Source organism: Silurus aristotelis, assembly GCF_946808225.1.
Source record: "Silurus aristotelis genome assembly, chromosome: 25".
Classification (NCBI taxonomy): domain Eukaryota; kingdom Metazoa; phylum Chordata; class Actinopteri; order Siluriformes; family Siluridae; genus Silurus; species Silurus aristotelis.
Window position 1 is genome coordinate 8,137,941 of NC_139598.1, and position 18,987 is coordinate 8,156,927.

An 18,987-nucleotide genomic window follows, 5' to 3' on the forward strand; every position below is an offset into this window, starting at 1 on the left:
GAGTTGCATTGTGTGTTTGTGGATTTAGAGAAAGCGTATGACAGGGTGCTGAAAGAGGAGTTGTGGTATTGTATGAGGAAGTATGTGAGGGTGGTACAGGACATGTATGAGGACAGTGTGACAACAGTAAAGTGTGCAGTAGAAACAACAGACTGATTCAAGGTGGAGGTTGGACTGCACCAAGGATCGTCTCTGAGCCCTTTCCTGTTTGCAGTGGTGATGGACAGGTTGACAGACGAGGTCAGACAGGAGTCTTCATGGACTATGATGTTTGCAGATGATATTGTGATTTGTGGTGAGAGTAGGGAGCAGGTTGAGAAGAGCCTGTAGATGTGGAGGTACGCGCCGGAGAGAAGGGGAATGAGAGTCAGTAGGAGTAAGACAGGGTACATGTGTGTGAATGAGAGGGAGGGCAGTGGAGTGATGCGTATGCATGGAGAAGAGGTGGAGGAGTTCTGGTACCTGGGGTCAACAGTGCAAAGTAATGGAGAGTGTGTTAGAGAAGTGAAGAAAATAGTGCAGGCAGGGTGGAGTGGGTGGAGAAAAGTGGCAGGAGTGATTTGTGATTGAAGGTTATCAGCAAAAGTGAAAGGGAAAGTTTATAGGACTCTGGTGTTGTATGGTTTAGAGACAGTGGCATTGAGTAAAAGACAGGAGGTGGAGCTGGAGGTAGCAGAGCTGAAGATGTTGAAATTTTCATAGGGAGTAACGAGAATAGACAGGATTAAAAATGAGTTTATTAGAGGGACAGTGCATGTAGGACGTTTTGGAGACAAGGTGAGGGAAGCGAGATTGAGATGGTTTGGACATGTGTAGAGGAGGGACATTGGGTATATGGGTAGAAGAATTCTGAGGATGGAGCCACCAGGAAGGAGGAAAAGAGGAAGACCAAGAAGGAGGTTTATGGATGTGGTGAGGGGAGACATGCAGGGAGTTGGGTTAAAAAAGCCCGATGTAAAGGACAGGGGGGTATGGAGACGGATGATCCGCTGTGGTGACCCCTAATGGGAGAAGTTGAAAGAAGAAGAATTAGAAGAGATGCAACCTAAAATACAGCCCTGCATATCCACCAGGGCACGATTCCAACAGGTTGACCCAGAGTTGACATGAACTGTTTTTTTTTTCTTCTTCTTCTTCTTCTTCTATTTATAACCTGGTGTTTTTTTTATGTGCACTGCATCTCAAATTTGAATTGCATGGCCTCAAGTAGTTTAACTTGCAAATAAGGCAAGCTAAACATGAAACACTGCTCCTAGTGTCCTTCACTCTGGAGTAAAGCACCAAGCAGCTTATAGAAGTAAGTACAGTGGATTTATTCACATGTCCCAGCTTGTTAGGAAGACGAGGTCAGAGCACATGGTCAGCCATTATACAAGCGCCCCTGAAGCATAGTGTTAAGGGCCTTGCTTTAGGGCCCAACAGTGGCAGCTTGAACTCCAATCTTCTGATCAGTAACCCAGAGCCGTAACCACTCAGCTACCACCTCCCCTATAAGGAATGAATGTTTTACAGAAATTACTGATTAATCCACTAATAGTTTAGATTGGAATCAACCAGGGTTAGTTGTGGTTGCAGTTTTGCAACACTCTTTCCTATTGTAAATTCTTTTTAGGGTTACAGAATTTTACTCCAAAAACATACCATGTCCATATATCCAGACATCATTATCAAGCCTGTTAGTTTTAATATAATGTTTTAATAAGATCCAGAATTCTTGTGAATTACTCCTCAGATTTCTTATTCGTGTTTCATACACTTCAATAATAGTTACTACATTAACACACTCCCTAGCTAATGGTCCAGCTCTTTTATTTCCATAGACACCGAAGCCTTTCAAACTAGGAAACACCACAAACATGCTATGTATATATTTAATAGGTTTCTTAATACTGAAATGGCTGAATCCTTGAGTTATGTTTTAATTGAAACTAAAGAATGGTTTGTGTGTTTTCTTCAAAAAGCAGAAAATCAAACAGAGGCTTAAATTCCAGTCAGAGTTTATTTGATATATACTGAAAGCACATACTATAACAGTTCAGATTTGAACCTTAGGGCAACAGTGGCTCTGGGTTTTACATTAGACAGCGGGATTCTACTTCCACTGCTTCTTCTCGTAGTCCCAGTTGACAGAGAAGCCATGCACAGGGTTAACTCTCATGTCGATCATCCTCTGGGTTTGCTTCTCCACCCATTCAGGAGAAAGTGTATGCGGCACATCACCGTATACTGCAGAACACACAAAATGAACGAACAAAAATGGAGAAGTGAGCTGACTACAAGCAGAGACAGTGATTAAAACAGGCCGTACTGTTCGAGGGAAATAATGAATGACAGAGTGGTGTGATATGGGTTGATACTGTTACCGCCCAGACAGCTGGGTGGTGAAAATGTTTTCCTGTTTTAAGTTATAGTGTGTATATGTATATTTTTGTGGGGGTTTTTGTACAAAAACTACACATAAGATTTTATTCATTTATAGTTGCATTTAATAAGGTGAGCCATCCACAAGTTAGTTCCTGTTAAAACTTTGACAGCTTTAAACATTCATTCCCTCCACAATCGCTCATCTCTCTCTCTCTCTTTCTTTTACTCTTTCTCAAAGATAATAATACATTGTAAAGAAATTGAACAAATCTCTTCCCTAAAGTGTTTTTCATGTTGAAAAACTTCAAATCACAGACATTCTGAACCCCTCACATACATTTACCTGAAAAAGTCCTGAAAAAAACAACTAAACAAAGTTTTCTCCACACCTCACGTTATTTCTAATTGATTTAACCATTTATGTCAAACATCTGCCATGCACATCTGTTAGTCACTTTAGAAATGATAATGCATTTAAATGACAGCACTAATATATACCCTGCAGCTCTACTGTATAAGCAAAAAAGTATTCATATACCTTCTGACCAGTTCAATTTATGCATTCAACAGTGTTGTGGTATGTCATCATCAAAGCCACCAAACCTATTCATAAATGTGTGAAAATTAAGCGCAGAGAGAAACACAGCGCTGTTGAATTTTCAAATCAAACAGGTCAGAACGCATCGTACCAGCAGCTGAAGGTCTTACTGTACGTTTTGTTTTATTGTGTTCGTTCTAATACATTATTGTTTGTATAGTAACAGCATACTACACAGAGACTTGTAAGGCAGATGTTCCATGTAATCAACGGCTGATAAAAAAGAGGATTAGAAAATGTGTTAGATGAAAAAGAAAAGCTTGTGATAGTTGATATGGGCTGTAAAGCTTTCAGTAAGGAGTCGTTTAACTTTTATGGAAGGTGTCAACATTTTGTAACAGTAAGTTGTTGCTCACTCGAAAGTCTTCACGGCAGAGCACTTTGCACCCGCGGTAACATGACAAGCTGCATTTTTTATCTCATTAACTCCATGAAAGAGGAGGAAAAAAGATAATAACAGTTTATACCTGCTATAACATATGAGTCATAACAGTGAGTAACTTATCTAGAGGACATTTTAGGACATTTAATGTAAGTATGGCATGTCATTCAAATAAATAAGACTTGCTTTATTCCGTACTTACAATGTAATACAAAAGTGAGCCTAAACCTTCAAAACAGAAAACCTCTCAAAGGCCAAATCACATTCAGTGATAATTACAGTTTCTTCATAACAGTTCTTCATTTACGATTTTAAGCAACTACATTAACTAAATGTGCATTTTCTTCTTTTTCGATATTTTTAGACCTGTAAATTTTGACCAATTGAAAAAGAAAAGAAAAGATTAAAGGTGTTCAGTCACTTATATAGGCAAACCTTCGGAGTTCTATAATTAGGTAATTTGGTTTAACATCACGGTCTTGAAGGTATGCTGGGTAATTAGTCCTGCGAGGATTAATTGTTCCAGTTGAAAAATGAAAGGTGTCAGTTGCAACCACTTTTGCACGGATCTTCTGCCATTAAAATGTCTTCCATTTTCTTATTATATACACCGTGCTTAGTTAATAAGCAGCACCTTATTCTCATTGCTCTTCTCATTTAAATTAAGGAAAACCTGATGGTATATTCCAAAGTAAATTTCCAATTTAAAACAAGTGACATTGATTAAGCATGCTATTGTGTGCCACATGGTACTGAAATGTTAATTAAGGTGAGTTCACTTAATATGCTAATCATTTTGACATTGCACACAGACAAAAAAAAAACGTCACAAAGAAAAGCCTTAAGCACTGATTCTAAATAATAGCTCTGTGAAGACTACATATTGAATATTGCATTGAAAATGTCACTCGTTTTTTTAGGCTCGGACCATCATAGTATGAGTTAATTCAGAGAGAGAATATGTGTGAAAACGTGGCATTTTCTACAAAGCTGAAGCGAAACAATTCTTCCAATTAATCCACTGGGTTCCAGTTCACAAAGCTTTGAGATTCAAACGGTTTTTACTTTCCACAGTAGGCTGCAAAGTCAAAAGCAATGGAAAAGCCAAAGAAACATCAACAAATCTGTCTAGTTTGAGCTCTAATGTATCTGTAAAAAGCATGCGTGTGGACTGAAGACATGAAGGTCACTTTGTATGGACCTGTTGTTAGAGTTTGTGGTTGTAATTTCCCTAATTTCTTTGAATGAAATGGGTGTGTCATGATAAGGGCAAGAAAACCTAAAGATTAATTTAAAGGGCCTTTTCAAGAGCCTGCTGAAATGAACAAAGATAATTGTGATTTTCTAGACAAAAACCCATTTAAAAGTCAACTGCTTTCAGAAACCAAGTCAAATCTGAATAAGAAGCAAAACAAAGCATCATTGTGCTCACTAAACATGTTTGTTGGAACTTTAGAGGTTTAACTTTGACCTGTTTCTGATAGGAAAACCCCCAGTCGTACGGTTTCACATGGACTTCCCAAAAGTACAAGCTGATTTGTCATTTTATATTAAAACCTGTATTTAAAAAAAATCCAGTTTTCTTTTTAATATTCCATCCTTTATTATTCATCCTTATTCATCTTCCCATCTTCGGTCAGCACTTTATTGTGGCCAGGGTCCGGGTGGATTTGGAGATTATTATACAACATAGGACATGAGGAGGAAATACACCCTGGTTGAGAAGCCATTCCATTCCAAGCACACAATTGAGCATTCTCGTTTACATTTAGTTGAAAATGGATGCAACATTTGAGGGGTGAAATTGAATCGAACAACAACCAATAAGTCGAAACGTCATAATTTCCCCTCAGTTTACCCTCAATTTGGGGTAGATTACCAGCTCCTTCCCTGTTTACAGTATAATATAATACCCACTGTAAGCAAAAGTCCACATTCTCCATGTTTTTTATTGGAGTATTGACTTTAAATCATAAACATTTTCAAATACAGTATATGGTTAAATCAAGTAAACAATATTGTAACATTGACCTTAATGTGTAAATCATCAATGTTTAGATTATCACAGACGTTAGCTAGTTAGCTTTTGCTGAAATACTCATTATTGTATTCATAAATATTAATGAGTTTTTTTCTCACTTCAAAGATCGAATGTCCTGAGGTGGGAAATGACATTATTACAGTTTGCAAATTACAACTTTATAGGCTTCTCAGCATTAGAGTCTTCAATATATCTACTGGCATGTTTTTGGTAGGTGGATAGAAACCAGAGAACCTGTAAGAAATATTTATGGATACAGGGAGAATGCAGAAAACCCTCTTGAGACTGGAATATTTTCATAAACCACCTAAGATTAAATAAACTCATTGAATAAAACAGAGCCCTGGATGTCGGTAGTGACAAATTAAAACCTAAATCTAGGAAGGAAATAAAAAGAAGAATGAAAGAAACAGTTAATCGTGTAAAATCCCCTAAATACCCCAACACATACACATACACACCACTACACACTTCACACACATCAGCTCTGTCAACAAAACAAACATACAGAGCTGTTAATTTTCATGACAGACGCTGCACCTGATGAAGATGAAGATCTAATACATCTTATAGTCTGACTAGAAAACAGGAAAGGAATAAACAAATGAGCGACAGCACAGCCAAAAAGGAAGCACGCTACTGCTGCTATTGCTAAAACACTGTCACAGAAATTAGACACAACCACAAGACCGAATGCTATGTACAGTAAAACCGTGAGAGCAAGAAGTCCCACATGTCTGCCATCGAGCCAAGTATCATTTTTACCAAACCTGAACAGTATTTTTTTCTGCCACTTCTTTCATCTGTGCTCAAGCCGTTAAGTCTGCGTGTCTAAGTCAACTCCAGACGAGTGCTTAATGCCTAATGAGGTGCATTCCCTCGCTTTTCAAGTTCCAACACGAAGCAGACAGCGTGGGAAATACCCCAATTCTTAACTGACTTCTGGACTGATTGTTTTCCCTTCTCTTCTTCTTCACTCTTATACAGTATTCGACTCAAAACATTTCTGTAATGTTTTCCTGCATTGCTATTTTCTTCTTTTTGCACAGTCTCCGCATTTTATTCTGTACCAGGGATGTAGTGCAATGCCACTATGATCGCATGTATAGTGCTAATCTATACTGCATTTATACCTGTATTCGCATGTAATCCTGAAATGGGCATCGCTTAAACCATAAAGGCATAAAATTTTCATACTATGCTGATACTGATAAAGAAAGAAAACTGTCAGATGTTGACAGATCCTCAACCTTAGCTACATCACTCGAGTCCATAATTGTTCTTCAATACAGAGGTATGCAGGGGGATTTTTTTTTAAATACCAAGATATTTTGAAAATGATTAGTTGTTTCTGTTTTTATATCGAAACCAAACTCGAGCCTCATTTAAACCACTACAGCTACAGCCAGACTGAAAGAAATGGACACTGCACACCAATGATAATGAGCATGGTTTTTCATCTGATGGATTCCTTGTGCATGCTCAGAAAGAAAGTCTCCCACTACTCCTTCTTGTTGTCTCTCAATCCTGATGTACTCCTGTACTGTCAGTTCATTCAGTATAATGTACTCATATTCAGTTTCAATCCCACTCTCTACACTCCTGTTCTTTTTTTCACAATGTCTCTGAGACAGGAGGTGGGAGATGCAGAAGTCTAGGCTGTATCCGACAGTGGTTCTAAATCACATGCGCCGCCGATTTTCTTCTTACTCTCAGCACATACACAAAAGCCTTTTTGCTCTATCATGCTCATTATCAACTCTGCTCACCATCAATCACACGCAGATAGCCTTGGAAAAAGTGGAGGTGCTAGTTTGGGGGTCTGGGGATTTTCTAAAATGAAGTCTGAGTTCAAACACCTAAATCGTTCGGCTTTTTTTTTTTAGTCTCTTCAGGTTTTTGGAAACAATGGCCAGCAACTCAGGACTGTCCAATTATTGAGTGTGAGCTTAAACACTGGCTTTTCTACTGCAGACAAAGAAGCTTATATGATTCCACCTTTCACAGTTAACTTACTAGATTTACTGGAAAAGTTGATATGTATAAATAAAACTCCAAGAAGTACCTGCAGTATTATTCAGTAAAAATAGTGGATGTAGTTAAATGGAAATGGTATATTCCAGAGATTTCAGAGAAAAAAAAGGGCATTTCAGAGAAAGGTCCTTGATAGTGCTAGCAGGAAAAAAGATTCTGAGAATATAGAAAGTGTAAAAAAAAAGTCAGTTTTAGTGTAAAAAAAAAGTCAGTTTAGAAAACCTTGTTTTGATTTGGAAGCACATATAATGCAACTTCCAGGAAATCCCAGGAATAGCTGTTGATTAATAAAGTAGGTCAGGGTGCAACCAGGAAAAAATTATTATATCAGTACCTTTTTCTGGCTGTGAATTCAGGAAAGCCACGAATGGCAACGGAAAAAAAAACAAAGTTTAACTATATTTTACAACTCATCTAAAAATGTGAAGAATTCCAGGAACTTGAAGTACGATTGTACCCAGCAAAAAGAAAACAATTTAAATTATGACAAAAACACTATAGTTTAAAATATCGGCCAATCAAGGAGCAGCTTTTCTTCTAAAAAGCACAACGAATTACAATGTAAATGTTTATTAATAGACACATTTAATGGATTTATGGTTTGCTTCAGCAGAATGGCTGTCACTATTCATAAAGGTGAATTTGAAGAAAAAAAAGAGGGGCTGAGTTTTGCAACAATGACTCAGAACGATGGCTAGAGAGTCAACAAATTCTTCAAGAAGTTTCAAATCTACAGTCAGATACCACCACTTCATGCCAACAAACTTTTTGGACAGTGTTTCAGAAGAAAAGCTTTTCTTTTATCAGAAATATATGTGCCTGGAGTTTTGGATATAAGGTCAGACAAGAGAAAGCTTGAATTAGGGTATTTAATTTTCTATGAAATATTTATTTTAAAGTCAAATTAAATGACAAATTATACAGTTACTTTATATACAAAATATTTTAAATATTTTGAAAAATTAATTCATGATTAATGTAGAATTAATATTATATATTTATATATATATATATATATATATATATATATATATATATATATATATATATATATATATATATATATATAAATAACATTTTTTTTCTTTTTTTTTTTTAAATATGTATTATTTTTTTTAACAATCTTTTTTCTAGTTTTTTTCTATTCTTATTGAATAAAAGGTTCAGAAAAAAAAAATAACCTTTAGTTATTTTATACAATTTAACCTTACGACTTTAATAACTTATAACTGAAATGCTAGTCTTACGGTTTATGTTATTTTTTACCTCTATATCATTCCAAGAGTCTGATTTCTGACACCACTGATCTAAATGACTGTCTGAAAGTGAATTTACGTGAGGAGGAGGTATACCCACCATACAAACGCTGCCACAGCACCACCAGGCCTGTGAAGCCGAGGAAAAAGAAAATCCCTCCCAGCACTGTCTTCCACTCATCAGAGCCCTTCCTCATCTCTGAATAGCTCAGTTCAAATGTGAGTCTGTACACTGTGCAAAAAAAAAAAATAGCATTTTACACAAATCACAAATATCCAGCACTCAAAACAATTTTTAACAGCAACTACACAGAAAAAAATAACATTTTATTGGCAAATAGTGTAGTGTATGCTAAATATAATGTAAACAGGCATTATAATGATATAATGAATGTTACTATCAAGTGTGAAGGCAACACTGCCACCATGTGGTACTGCACTGAAACATAACACTGTTAGACTGCGACCGAATGAAGGCAACCATATTGTAAAACAAAACAAAAATATATGCATTCATTAATGAATGAATTAAGCAAATCACTTTGGATTATAGTGGAATCCATAACTGGTGGATTTATATGTGTCTGAATGTAAACTTTCCTTAGATTTTTTTCCAGGTGAACGGGGATTGAAACATTTCTATAACAGGAGATATTGTAAACACCCTTTTCTCAGTTGACTGCTAATATTATAAATTAAAAAAAGAGATCAATTGACACAAATTGGAAAAGAAGTCCTTCAGGGATATACAACATGATATGAGGCTAAAACATTCCTTCGCATTATTGATTAGAACATTATTACAACTTTATTAGTTTAACTTTCACCTGGTCTGGACATAAGAAGTATGAAAATGTTGAAATCAACAGATTTCTGTTGAAATTAGATTTTTTTTTTTATCTATAATGAAAGCCTAGCTAAGTAACAGTCTTAGTATTGACTGTAAAACATATATAGGGGATTATATTATTGCACAATTATGTCATTTCTTTTGCCTTTATTTTTCAATAAAATGATTTCTCAATTTACTGAACACATAATAAATAATATACATGTCTAATTTCACTTAACAACTCCATTTATGTAGGTCAAATTGTCATTTCTTATGGTAAATTAAAGCCTGATGGGAAGAATATACCTTTGGATCAATAACTCTTTATCATTCTGAAGATTTTACCTGAAACATACAGTAGGGTACAATAATAAAAGCAGGAATTATCCATATACTACAGTGAAACCAATAGGAGAAGTATGTAGTGCATATTGACAGCTGCATGCAAACCGAATCTAAAACATAAGAGTGTATCTTTATATTAGACTGAGCCACAACATCCCAATGCACTGTTTGTGCTGATTCTAATCTTTCTCTCTTACACACATAAACACACACAAGCAATCACAGGTCGTACTTACGTGCTAGTTTTTCCTCCTTGGTGAGCTGCGTCCATGATTCCTTCTCTTTTTCCTTCAGCTTCTTCTGCTCAGCAGTGAGGTTTTGAACAAATGGAATATCAGGCAGTGGTGTATCCAGGCGGTTATTGTACTGAGGAACGCTACAGTCAATCACATCAACGCCTGAGAGTAATGAGACACACAAACAATTACTGATCTGCAGGTTAATTGTTTAAATCAGAGATGCCCAATACATCGATTGCAATCTACTGGTCGATCGCAAAGGTAGTACGGGTAGATCGCATGACATGGAAAAATAGGTATTTGTTTATGCATTTTTATAGTAGGTGGATCATTTTGTCATTTTATAAGTAGCTCGCATGCTGAAAAAGTGTGTGCAACCCAGGTTTAAATCAATCACACATCAATGATCTGTTACTAAGCAGTGCCCTCTACTGTGCAAAGTGTGAAGGTGTGTATATGTGTATATATATATATATATATATATATATATATATATATATATATATATATATATATATATATATATATATATATATATAAAATTTTTTTATTATTTTTTTATTTATTTATTATTGTGTTTGTTAATTTACAGATCAAGTGGCATGATGGTTATTTTAAACAGGGTCAAAACACAAATTAACATAGATATATTCACTCTGTTTTATGGCTATAATTCATGACAACTATTGCATTGTGATATCATCTAAGACCTGAGGAGCATAAAATATTAGATCATTTATGTATTTAGACTTTTATTGATTTGTTAATCTATTGATTTTTTTATTATTAATATTATCTTTAAATGTTTATTCTTAATGAACAGGATTGACTATACAATTTAGTCTTTTCCTGCCAATCAGTAGTCAGAAGCAGGTGGAAGTGCTATAGGTTTTACAATGACACAAAGTAAAAGCGGAAGGTCAATCATGGCGAGATGTGTTGAAATACATTGTAAATGTGTATAAATGACTCACTGTGACCATGTGAAGCCAGTGCGCTGGTTGAGGTGGACAGGCTTCTCCACAACCCGGCCTCAGCCCGTAAACCCCGAAGCAACACACGGGAAGAAAGCATCTAGAGCAAAAATGTTACGCTTTGTTTAAGAAACAAACTATTAACTAAATTAACTTGCATCCTGTGACATGGGAGACTACTAAAATAATGAACGGTATTTGATTGTAACACGTTAAATAATTATGATCAATAGCCAAGCCAGTAAAACTAAAGATTATTAGTAAATGAGGTAAAAAGATCCGAAGTGATCATTTTCAGCACTCACATATCAGCATTTCAGAAATAAAAACATTTTCATACAGTTCCTGTTATAAAACCTTTATAAAACTGTAGAGTAAATGTATTAAAATCAATATATTGTCACCCCAAAAGTAAATGGGTTCCTTTTTGGGTCTGTTATTTTTGTTTTTTTCTAAAAGTTTTATCCTGATGCAGTTTCTGCACACTGCAGTTACTGTCACCTTGTCAATTTATTCATTATGGCTTGAAATCTAGAGCCAGATTTCTGTAGAGTAACACGCAAAGTGTAAAAGTCTAAATCACATACTGAAGGCTACAGTGGTGTTAAGTAGGTTTTATTAGAATCCTACAACAAAATGTATATTTTAAATCCATCCTTTTTTTTTTCAGTTATTTGGCTTATTGTCTCTGCCTTTATTAGCTATACATGCCTCCATTCATGACTGGTCAGAAACCTTAAATGATTATTAATATTATTATTGTTAGTAGTAGTAGTAGTTCGGATCACATTACGGTTTATGAGTAGCGGATCGGTCATTTTCAGGATTACCAAAAAAAAAAGGAGACAAATATCATTTGTTTTCCATTTATTACAAGAAAAGTTACACTAGGAAATGCTCCCATACATGCGATTTGAAAGATGCAGGAGGCTTCTCAATTTCTTCTGCTCCACCGCTAGCCATTGTTGTTGACTGATTAACGTGTTCTGTCCATGTGAACATATAACTGCTCTGAGTAATTACAAGATGACTTAAAAAAGCAATAACAGCAGGGGGGAAAACTCTTTCTCTGCGATCCTTTCTGTGAAATTACGATTAATCTGTAAATAAATGGGCAATTAATCCCTGGGTCACGTGTGTGCCGAACCGTGAGTCGTGATGTGTACGAATCACGGATACAACCCATAGTAGTAGTAGTAGTAGTTTAAGCAGAAATTATAATACAGTATATACAGTATATCAGGCAGCAGACACTGTGACAGTTGTGGTGAATATAAAAAATTAAAAAATTAAGACATACAAGCTAACAAAGCCAAAACACAAAATCAGTATCAGAACTGATGATCAGGCCAAGGGTCAGGCGATGTACAGATACAGAGGCTGATGAGGAAATGAAAAGGCTCCAAACCAGAAAAAGCAAACATAAAACAAAGGCTTGGTTTGTTAGGTGTGTGAACAGAGCAGAATGAATACTTTAGTCTCAGAGCTATAAGTGTGTTTCTACATGTGTTTACAATCACTATTCAAGTGAACATGAGAAGTGTGAGGTGGAGTTCATGGTGGTCATGTTTTTACTCAGAGGTGCATTTTAAAAGAAATCTATTCAGACGTGATGTTAAAGTATTGTTTGTCTTTTTTTGACATGTAGCCTACTTGGTCTGTTTTCTTTTTTTGCTTTCCTAAATACCTTAAACATCACGTGTCCGCATTGGAAATGAAATCTGCTGAATAAAACTGATGGTTGAGATAAGCAGGGTGAGATCATGTTCTCAAACGACTTTGACAATAGGTGGATTATGCAGTTGGCGTTAGGTTGCCAGGGCACAGTTTATTTTTCACAAACAATGCTGAACATGTGGTTTATCCAGGAACGGCCACAGATCTGTATGCAAATTTGCCAAATTAAAGCTCACAGTGTTGATGCACCATCAGATTTATAGTCACTAAAAGAAAGAACCCAAATACATAATCCTGAATTAAAACCTAGAAAGTTGGAAAAAATCTCTTGTGTTTAAGTGACACCTGTGTCTTTTAATTCACTAGTAGAGTAATAAATTATAACACAGGGTTTATACAAACATTGCAGAAATTAATTCAACATTATAAATGTGCATTCCACACCACAGCTTTATTTTACGCACTTTAAGAAGTTAGAGAGAGAGTTTCTTGTAGAGACAGGTTAAGTGGTCTGCATATAGCTGTTAAAGAAGGAAAGCTGTAATAAATACAATATTCTTTTTCAAGGATCGTATTCCTTCTACATATGAGACATCATTTCCTTGAATGTAGATTCTTGTGCAATATACTATACACAATACACTTTTCATATAGATCAGGATATAATAATATATTTTTTTTATTTCATGTTTGATGCTATGACATGATATTACAATTCCATAGTTAATATTAAAAATTTTATACAGATTGAACCCGTTTATTTCCGTGATAAAGCTTGTCTACTTTTTTTTTTCAATAAATACATACCGTATTTTTCCGGACTATAAGCCGCTACTTTTTTCCCACACTTTGAACCCTGCGGCTTAAACAATGAAGCGGCTAATTTATGGATTTCTCCTGGGTTTTTCCCGATTTCACAAACTTTAATCCAAAAAAACTGACCAGATGCGCTCCCACTGAATCAGGCCGCACCACATCATAAATATGGATGAGGTTCCTCTGACGTTTGACCTGCTGCTCACTCGGACTGTCTACAGGAAATGCGCATCATTCGTCATGCTGAAAACAACCGGGCATGAAAAAACACACTTCACCTGTGTTCTGAGCTGCATGGCATCGGGAGAAAAGCTTTACCAATGGTGATTTTAAATCGCACGACGATGCCAAAAGATAGGAAGACAGTAAACAAATACTTTCTTGGTAGGCTACTGTTTAAATACAAGTCGTGTTACAGTTCATTAGTTTCAGTGTAGACACCTGTGGCTTATAGACAGGTGCGGCATATTTATGTTAAAAATAAAAATCTTTATCAAATTCAGTGGGTGCGGCTTATATTTGGGTGCGCTTAATAGTCCGGAAATTACGGTAAATTTAAATTATGCAACCCTACTCTACTGCTAGCAAATCGTTACGTATATCATGATACATATGTTGTACTCCGAAAACATATCTTTCATGCATTAAAAAAAAAAACGCCCAAGCGCAAGTTTTTTTCTCAAGAGAGAATTTTCAACAAGTTGTGCAGGAAAATGCAAGCTATCCAGACAGTGAATTGTTGTCTGGCCCCACTGAATGTATTAGACCATATTATTTGTAGATTTAGTATTCATTACTTGGCCCAATATAAATTTTCTTTGGTTCATTCTTAGCTAGTAATAGCTTGTGCTAAAGGCTAAAACGATTCCTTGAGTAACGAGTAATTAGAATACAAAAAAATCATCAAGGCAAATTATTTGCTTCGTTTAGTGCATTTAACTACACACGTTTCCCCGTGGAGCATTATTACTGAAGCAAACACAGAAGACGCTGCAAAATGAAAAAATGAAGAAACAGAGAATCTTGCAATTCCGACTTTATTTCTCGCAATTCCGACTTTATTTAGCCATCTGGGACAGAGCTTGAGCTCTGGAACCAGAGCTTAGCACATAAAAAATTAAATGGGTTACAATCAATAAAATCACATGAGTTTAAACTAAGCCTCCGATCCCTGGAGAGAACTCTATCTAACAATCAGCTCTGGAGGAAACGGAACAAGACAGAAGAAGCAGTCGTGACCTCGTGCGTACTCCAACAGCTTCAGTTCATACACCAACTTCAAGCCGACAACTTGGTTACTGGTCGATGCACCAGAAATGTTGGATGTTTGCGAGAAACAAAGTCAGAATTACGAGAAAATTAGTCGGAATTAGGCAAAAAAAAATTTGTGGTGGAAACGGGCTTCCATATGATTCAGGCAAAAGAAAACGGTATAAAGTTTGGGATCATTTCAAACTATAACATAAAGAAAACACCTTTTTTGATGAAATCTGAAATGTATTTTTTCAATTTTTATTTATGACTTTTTATTTATTTGTATATGCATTTTGAATTAATATGGCAATTAAATGCCCTAAATGGGTTTTGTTTTCAGATATTCTTGCCTGCAATTTTAGCAATAAAATGTTTGGTTTTTTTTCTTAAAAATCAAACAAATAACTTCATTTTAAGAGACCCATCTTATTTCTCTTGTATATTCGGAATTGCTCTTTAATAAGGAAAAAGTTCTTCTTATCCTATTACTTGAACAATCGTTGGAATAATCGTTAGAATACTTTATTAAACCGTTGCATGTATAAATTCTTTAAATCTGACAGTGTTGCACTTTTACACATTGCACTGTCATACTGCTGCAATCTGTCTTGCACCTTACAAATGCCTTATACTCAGAACTTCAGTATGTTTACATATACTAGGATGTATACTTGCACCTTACAAATTCAGATGTTTACGATATATATATATATATATATATATATATATATATATATATATATATATATATATATATATATTTATTCACCCGGCTTTTACATATATATATATATATATATATATATATATATATATATATATATATATATATATATATATATATATATATACATTTATTACAAGATCAATGCTGTTGCTTCATATGGAATCTGTTCTATGTTGCACTCAACTGCTGATATTGCACTGACTGCCTACACAAATTTCTATATTGCATTTGACAACATAAACACTCGATAACAGAGAAGAGATTTTGATTACTCTGTCTGCACATACCGTGGCATTGACAAAAAGACAAAAAAAACTTGAACCTTGAACCTAAAATAATCGATACCTACTTGCTATCAAATCTGTAAACCTAGCATGCTTTAGAAGATGTAGCCTAATGCTATGATCACAAATGCAGCAGACTTAACAATTGCAAGTCACCATTCTGTCATTTGCAGACATTCCTACTACTGGTTGGCATAGTAACTTTCGCCAGCAGGAGGCAGAACGAGCTTTTGTCAACAGATCAGTGAAAATACTATTAAATATATTATATTTCAAACAGTTTTCAGGTCATACCCAGAAAACATATCCACAGTATGCATTTTCTGAAATGAGTATTTTGCCCCATCATAGATTGTCATTGCAATAAAGTAACAGGAAATATATTTTGATATATAAAGCTGCATTAGATGTTATTAAACATTATTTGATTAATTGATTGATTCATTCACCCATTTATTCATTCGTCCCTGCATTAGTTTATCAATCAATGTTTCAAAACAGCTAATAAAACAATCCATCTTCTTCTTCTTCTCCTTTCGGCTTAATAAAACCATCCATACTGAGCCATATTTCCTGACACAGTACTACAGTCGAATCTATGCTCCTAAAACTAACAAATCTATTAATAGTTTAGAGTGGAAAATGTCAAAGATTTGATTTTAGTAAGGTTATAGGCTTTTCTGCAGTAAAATTGCTGCAAAACAAAAACGCACAAGCGACTATAACAAATTTGCACCTTGCCTTTTTTACAGTTTTTGTGGATAATATGAACTGTGATAACTATCCAATTCAAAAAAGCAAATAAGTGCCGAAACCTCTGAACCTCTGCCCAACCTATAATCAATCATCAATCAGTAATAAATGTAGAATAAGTAAGAAGCAGATAAATTCTGGAAAACTTCTGATGGATCACATGGTATGTTTTGTTGTTTACTGTCATACAGGAAAGTCCTGGTATGCCTTACTTTTGTACCCGCTCTCAGTTTAACATGTTGATATACAGGAACTCAACTCGTAAATTACAGCATGCAAGTTAACCGACATGGAAATGTAGTTCTAGCCACATACAAATGAATGCCACTTTTTAGACCCCATGACAGTATATGACAGTATAAAAATAGCCAATAACCAGTTACAGAAGTCACAAAGGTCGTCACCTGAGAACAAACTCGGCTCATTTTAATGAAGAATCGACTCAATGGTCCATACACACAACGCTTACACTAAATCAATCAATAAACAAACAAACAAACAAGCAAATAAAAGCAATCCATTGTACAGCATTATAGATCTGTAACTCAGTTTATAAAGTCTAAATGACCTCACATTGGAAGGTGGGAAAAAAAAAAAAAACAATGTGAGTACTGATTAGGTCAATTATTAATAGCTTTAACTCAGACACAGACACACAGACACACACACACACGCACACACACCTTAGTGCGCAGTAAACTAAATCAATCAGTAACTAGGTCATGCATACAATACAACAGGTCGTTTTTAAAACGTATTTAATATTGTGCTGCTATTCATATATATTATTATAGATGCATATATATGTTATTAGATGCAATATATATATTTATATATATATAAACACGGATCCTGCAGTTTCAATAAACTTATTGACTCCAAATTAATATATAATGCAAGAATCAATCACTAAGGCATGCAATTAAATGTCCAGAGTGCATTTACTGCCATTAATGAGTATGCATTCATACCAAGCTACTCATAACTAAATATTGATATTTATATATTACCTTTATATGAGAGGATGAGCGCTTGCTGAGTGTCTACGTGCTGTAAGAGCAGTAGTGTATGGGTCTCTACTTCGACGCGCCTGTTAGAATGGAGCAGGTGCTTTCCGATGGCGGCTCCGTCAGCCAATCAGAAGCGCGCAAACTGCTGGCGCGCGGCCCGCTAAACCAACTGCTCGCGCGTTTCCTCGTTCGCCTCAATGTCATCTGAAGTAAAGTCTGTGTGTGTGAGCGTCCTCACGTCTTCACTGACTTTCACAAAGCTCCTTTAGGTTCCTACTTTTCTCTTCTATTTTTCAAATATTGTTTATTTCTGCTTTATATTGTACCCTATATTTCTCTCTCTCTCTCTCTCTCTCTCATTATATATATATATATATATATATATATATATATATATATATATATATATATATATATATATATATATATATATATATATATATATTTACATACATACATACATACACACATATTATATATATATATATATATATATATATATATATATATATATATATATATATATATATATATATATATATATAATATGAGAGAGAGAGAGAAAGAGAATGAGAGAGAGAGACCATCATAACCATCTAGATCAAGTCAAGTCAAGAAGCTTTTATTATCATTTCAACCATATATAGCTGACGTAGTACACATTGGAATGAGACAAAGTTCCTCCAGAACCCTGGTGCTAAATAAAACAACACAGAGCTACATGACACAACATAGAGCTGCATACAGAACACAGAGCGAAGGACTAAAGTAAGTGTCCTCGCCACATAAAGTGCATCGTGTGCAACCGAGTGCAAACATTGCAAGAAAAAAAACAGTGCAGACAACACAAGACAGTGTGTGACAGATACATGAAACACAAAATAGCGCCGACCAGTAAACCTACAGTATAATATGTTATACACTACAATGTGCAAAAGAGAGAACTATAAACAAGAGTGTATTTGTAAACATGAACACAATGTGCAAAAACGGCAATCAAGAGGTGCAAAACAGCATGTAAACAGTATAATATGATTAATATAACATGGGTCGTGTGAAATGAAGTGAACGTAACATGAGTATTAAGTGTGTGTGTGTGTGTGTGTGTGTGTGTGTGAGAGAGAGAGAGAGAGAGAGAGAGAGAGAGAGAGAGAGAGAGAGAGAGAGAGAGAGAGAGAGAGAGAGAGAGAGAGTTTTGTACAGTTCAGTTCTGTGTTGTTCAAGCTGTGTTGGTTTGAGGGTGTGTGGGGTCATCCACAATGCTGTTGGCTTTGCAGATGCAGAGTGTGGTGTAAATGTTCGTGATAGAGGGAAGAGAGACTCGGATGTCTTTCACGATGTCTTTTGTAGGGTCTTGCGATCTCAGACAGTGCAGTTCCCAAACCAGGCAGTGATGCAGCA

At 35.4% G+C, this 18,987-nt stretch overlaps 1 protein-coding gene across 1 annotated transcript; it reads right to left on the bottom strand.

Annotated features, from left to right (window-relative positions):
- Positions 1-1,980: 1,980 nt before the first annotated feature.
- cox4i1l (cytochrome c oxidase subunit 4I1, like) lies at positions 1,981-17,729 on the bottom strand. Its single transcript, XM_083530078.1, has 5 exons — positions 17,587-17,729; positions 11,066-11,165; positions 10,089-10,250; positions 8,776-8,907; positions 1,981-2,226 (listed from the first exon to the last, which is right to left on the bottom strand). The coding sequence occupies exons 2-5, from the start codon at positions 11,163-11,165 to the stop codon at positions 2,093-2,095; spliced, it is 528 nt and encodes a 175-aa protein (XP_083386204.1). The 5' UTR covers positions 17,587-17,729; the 3' UTR covers positions 1,981-2,092.
- Positions 17,730-18,987: the final 1,258 nt, after the last annotated feature.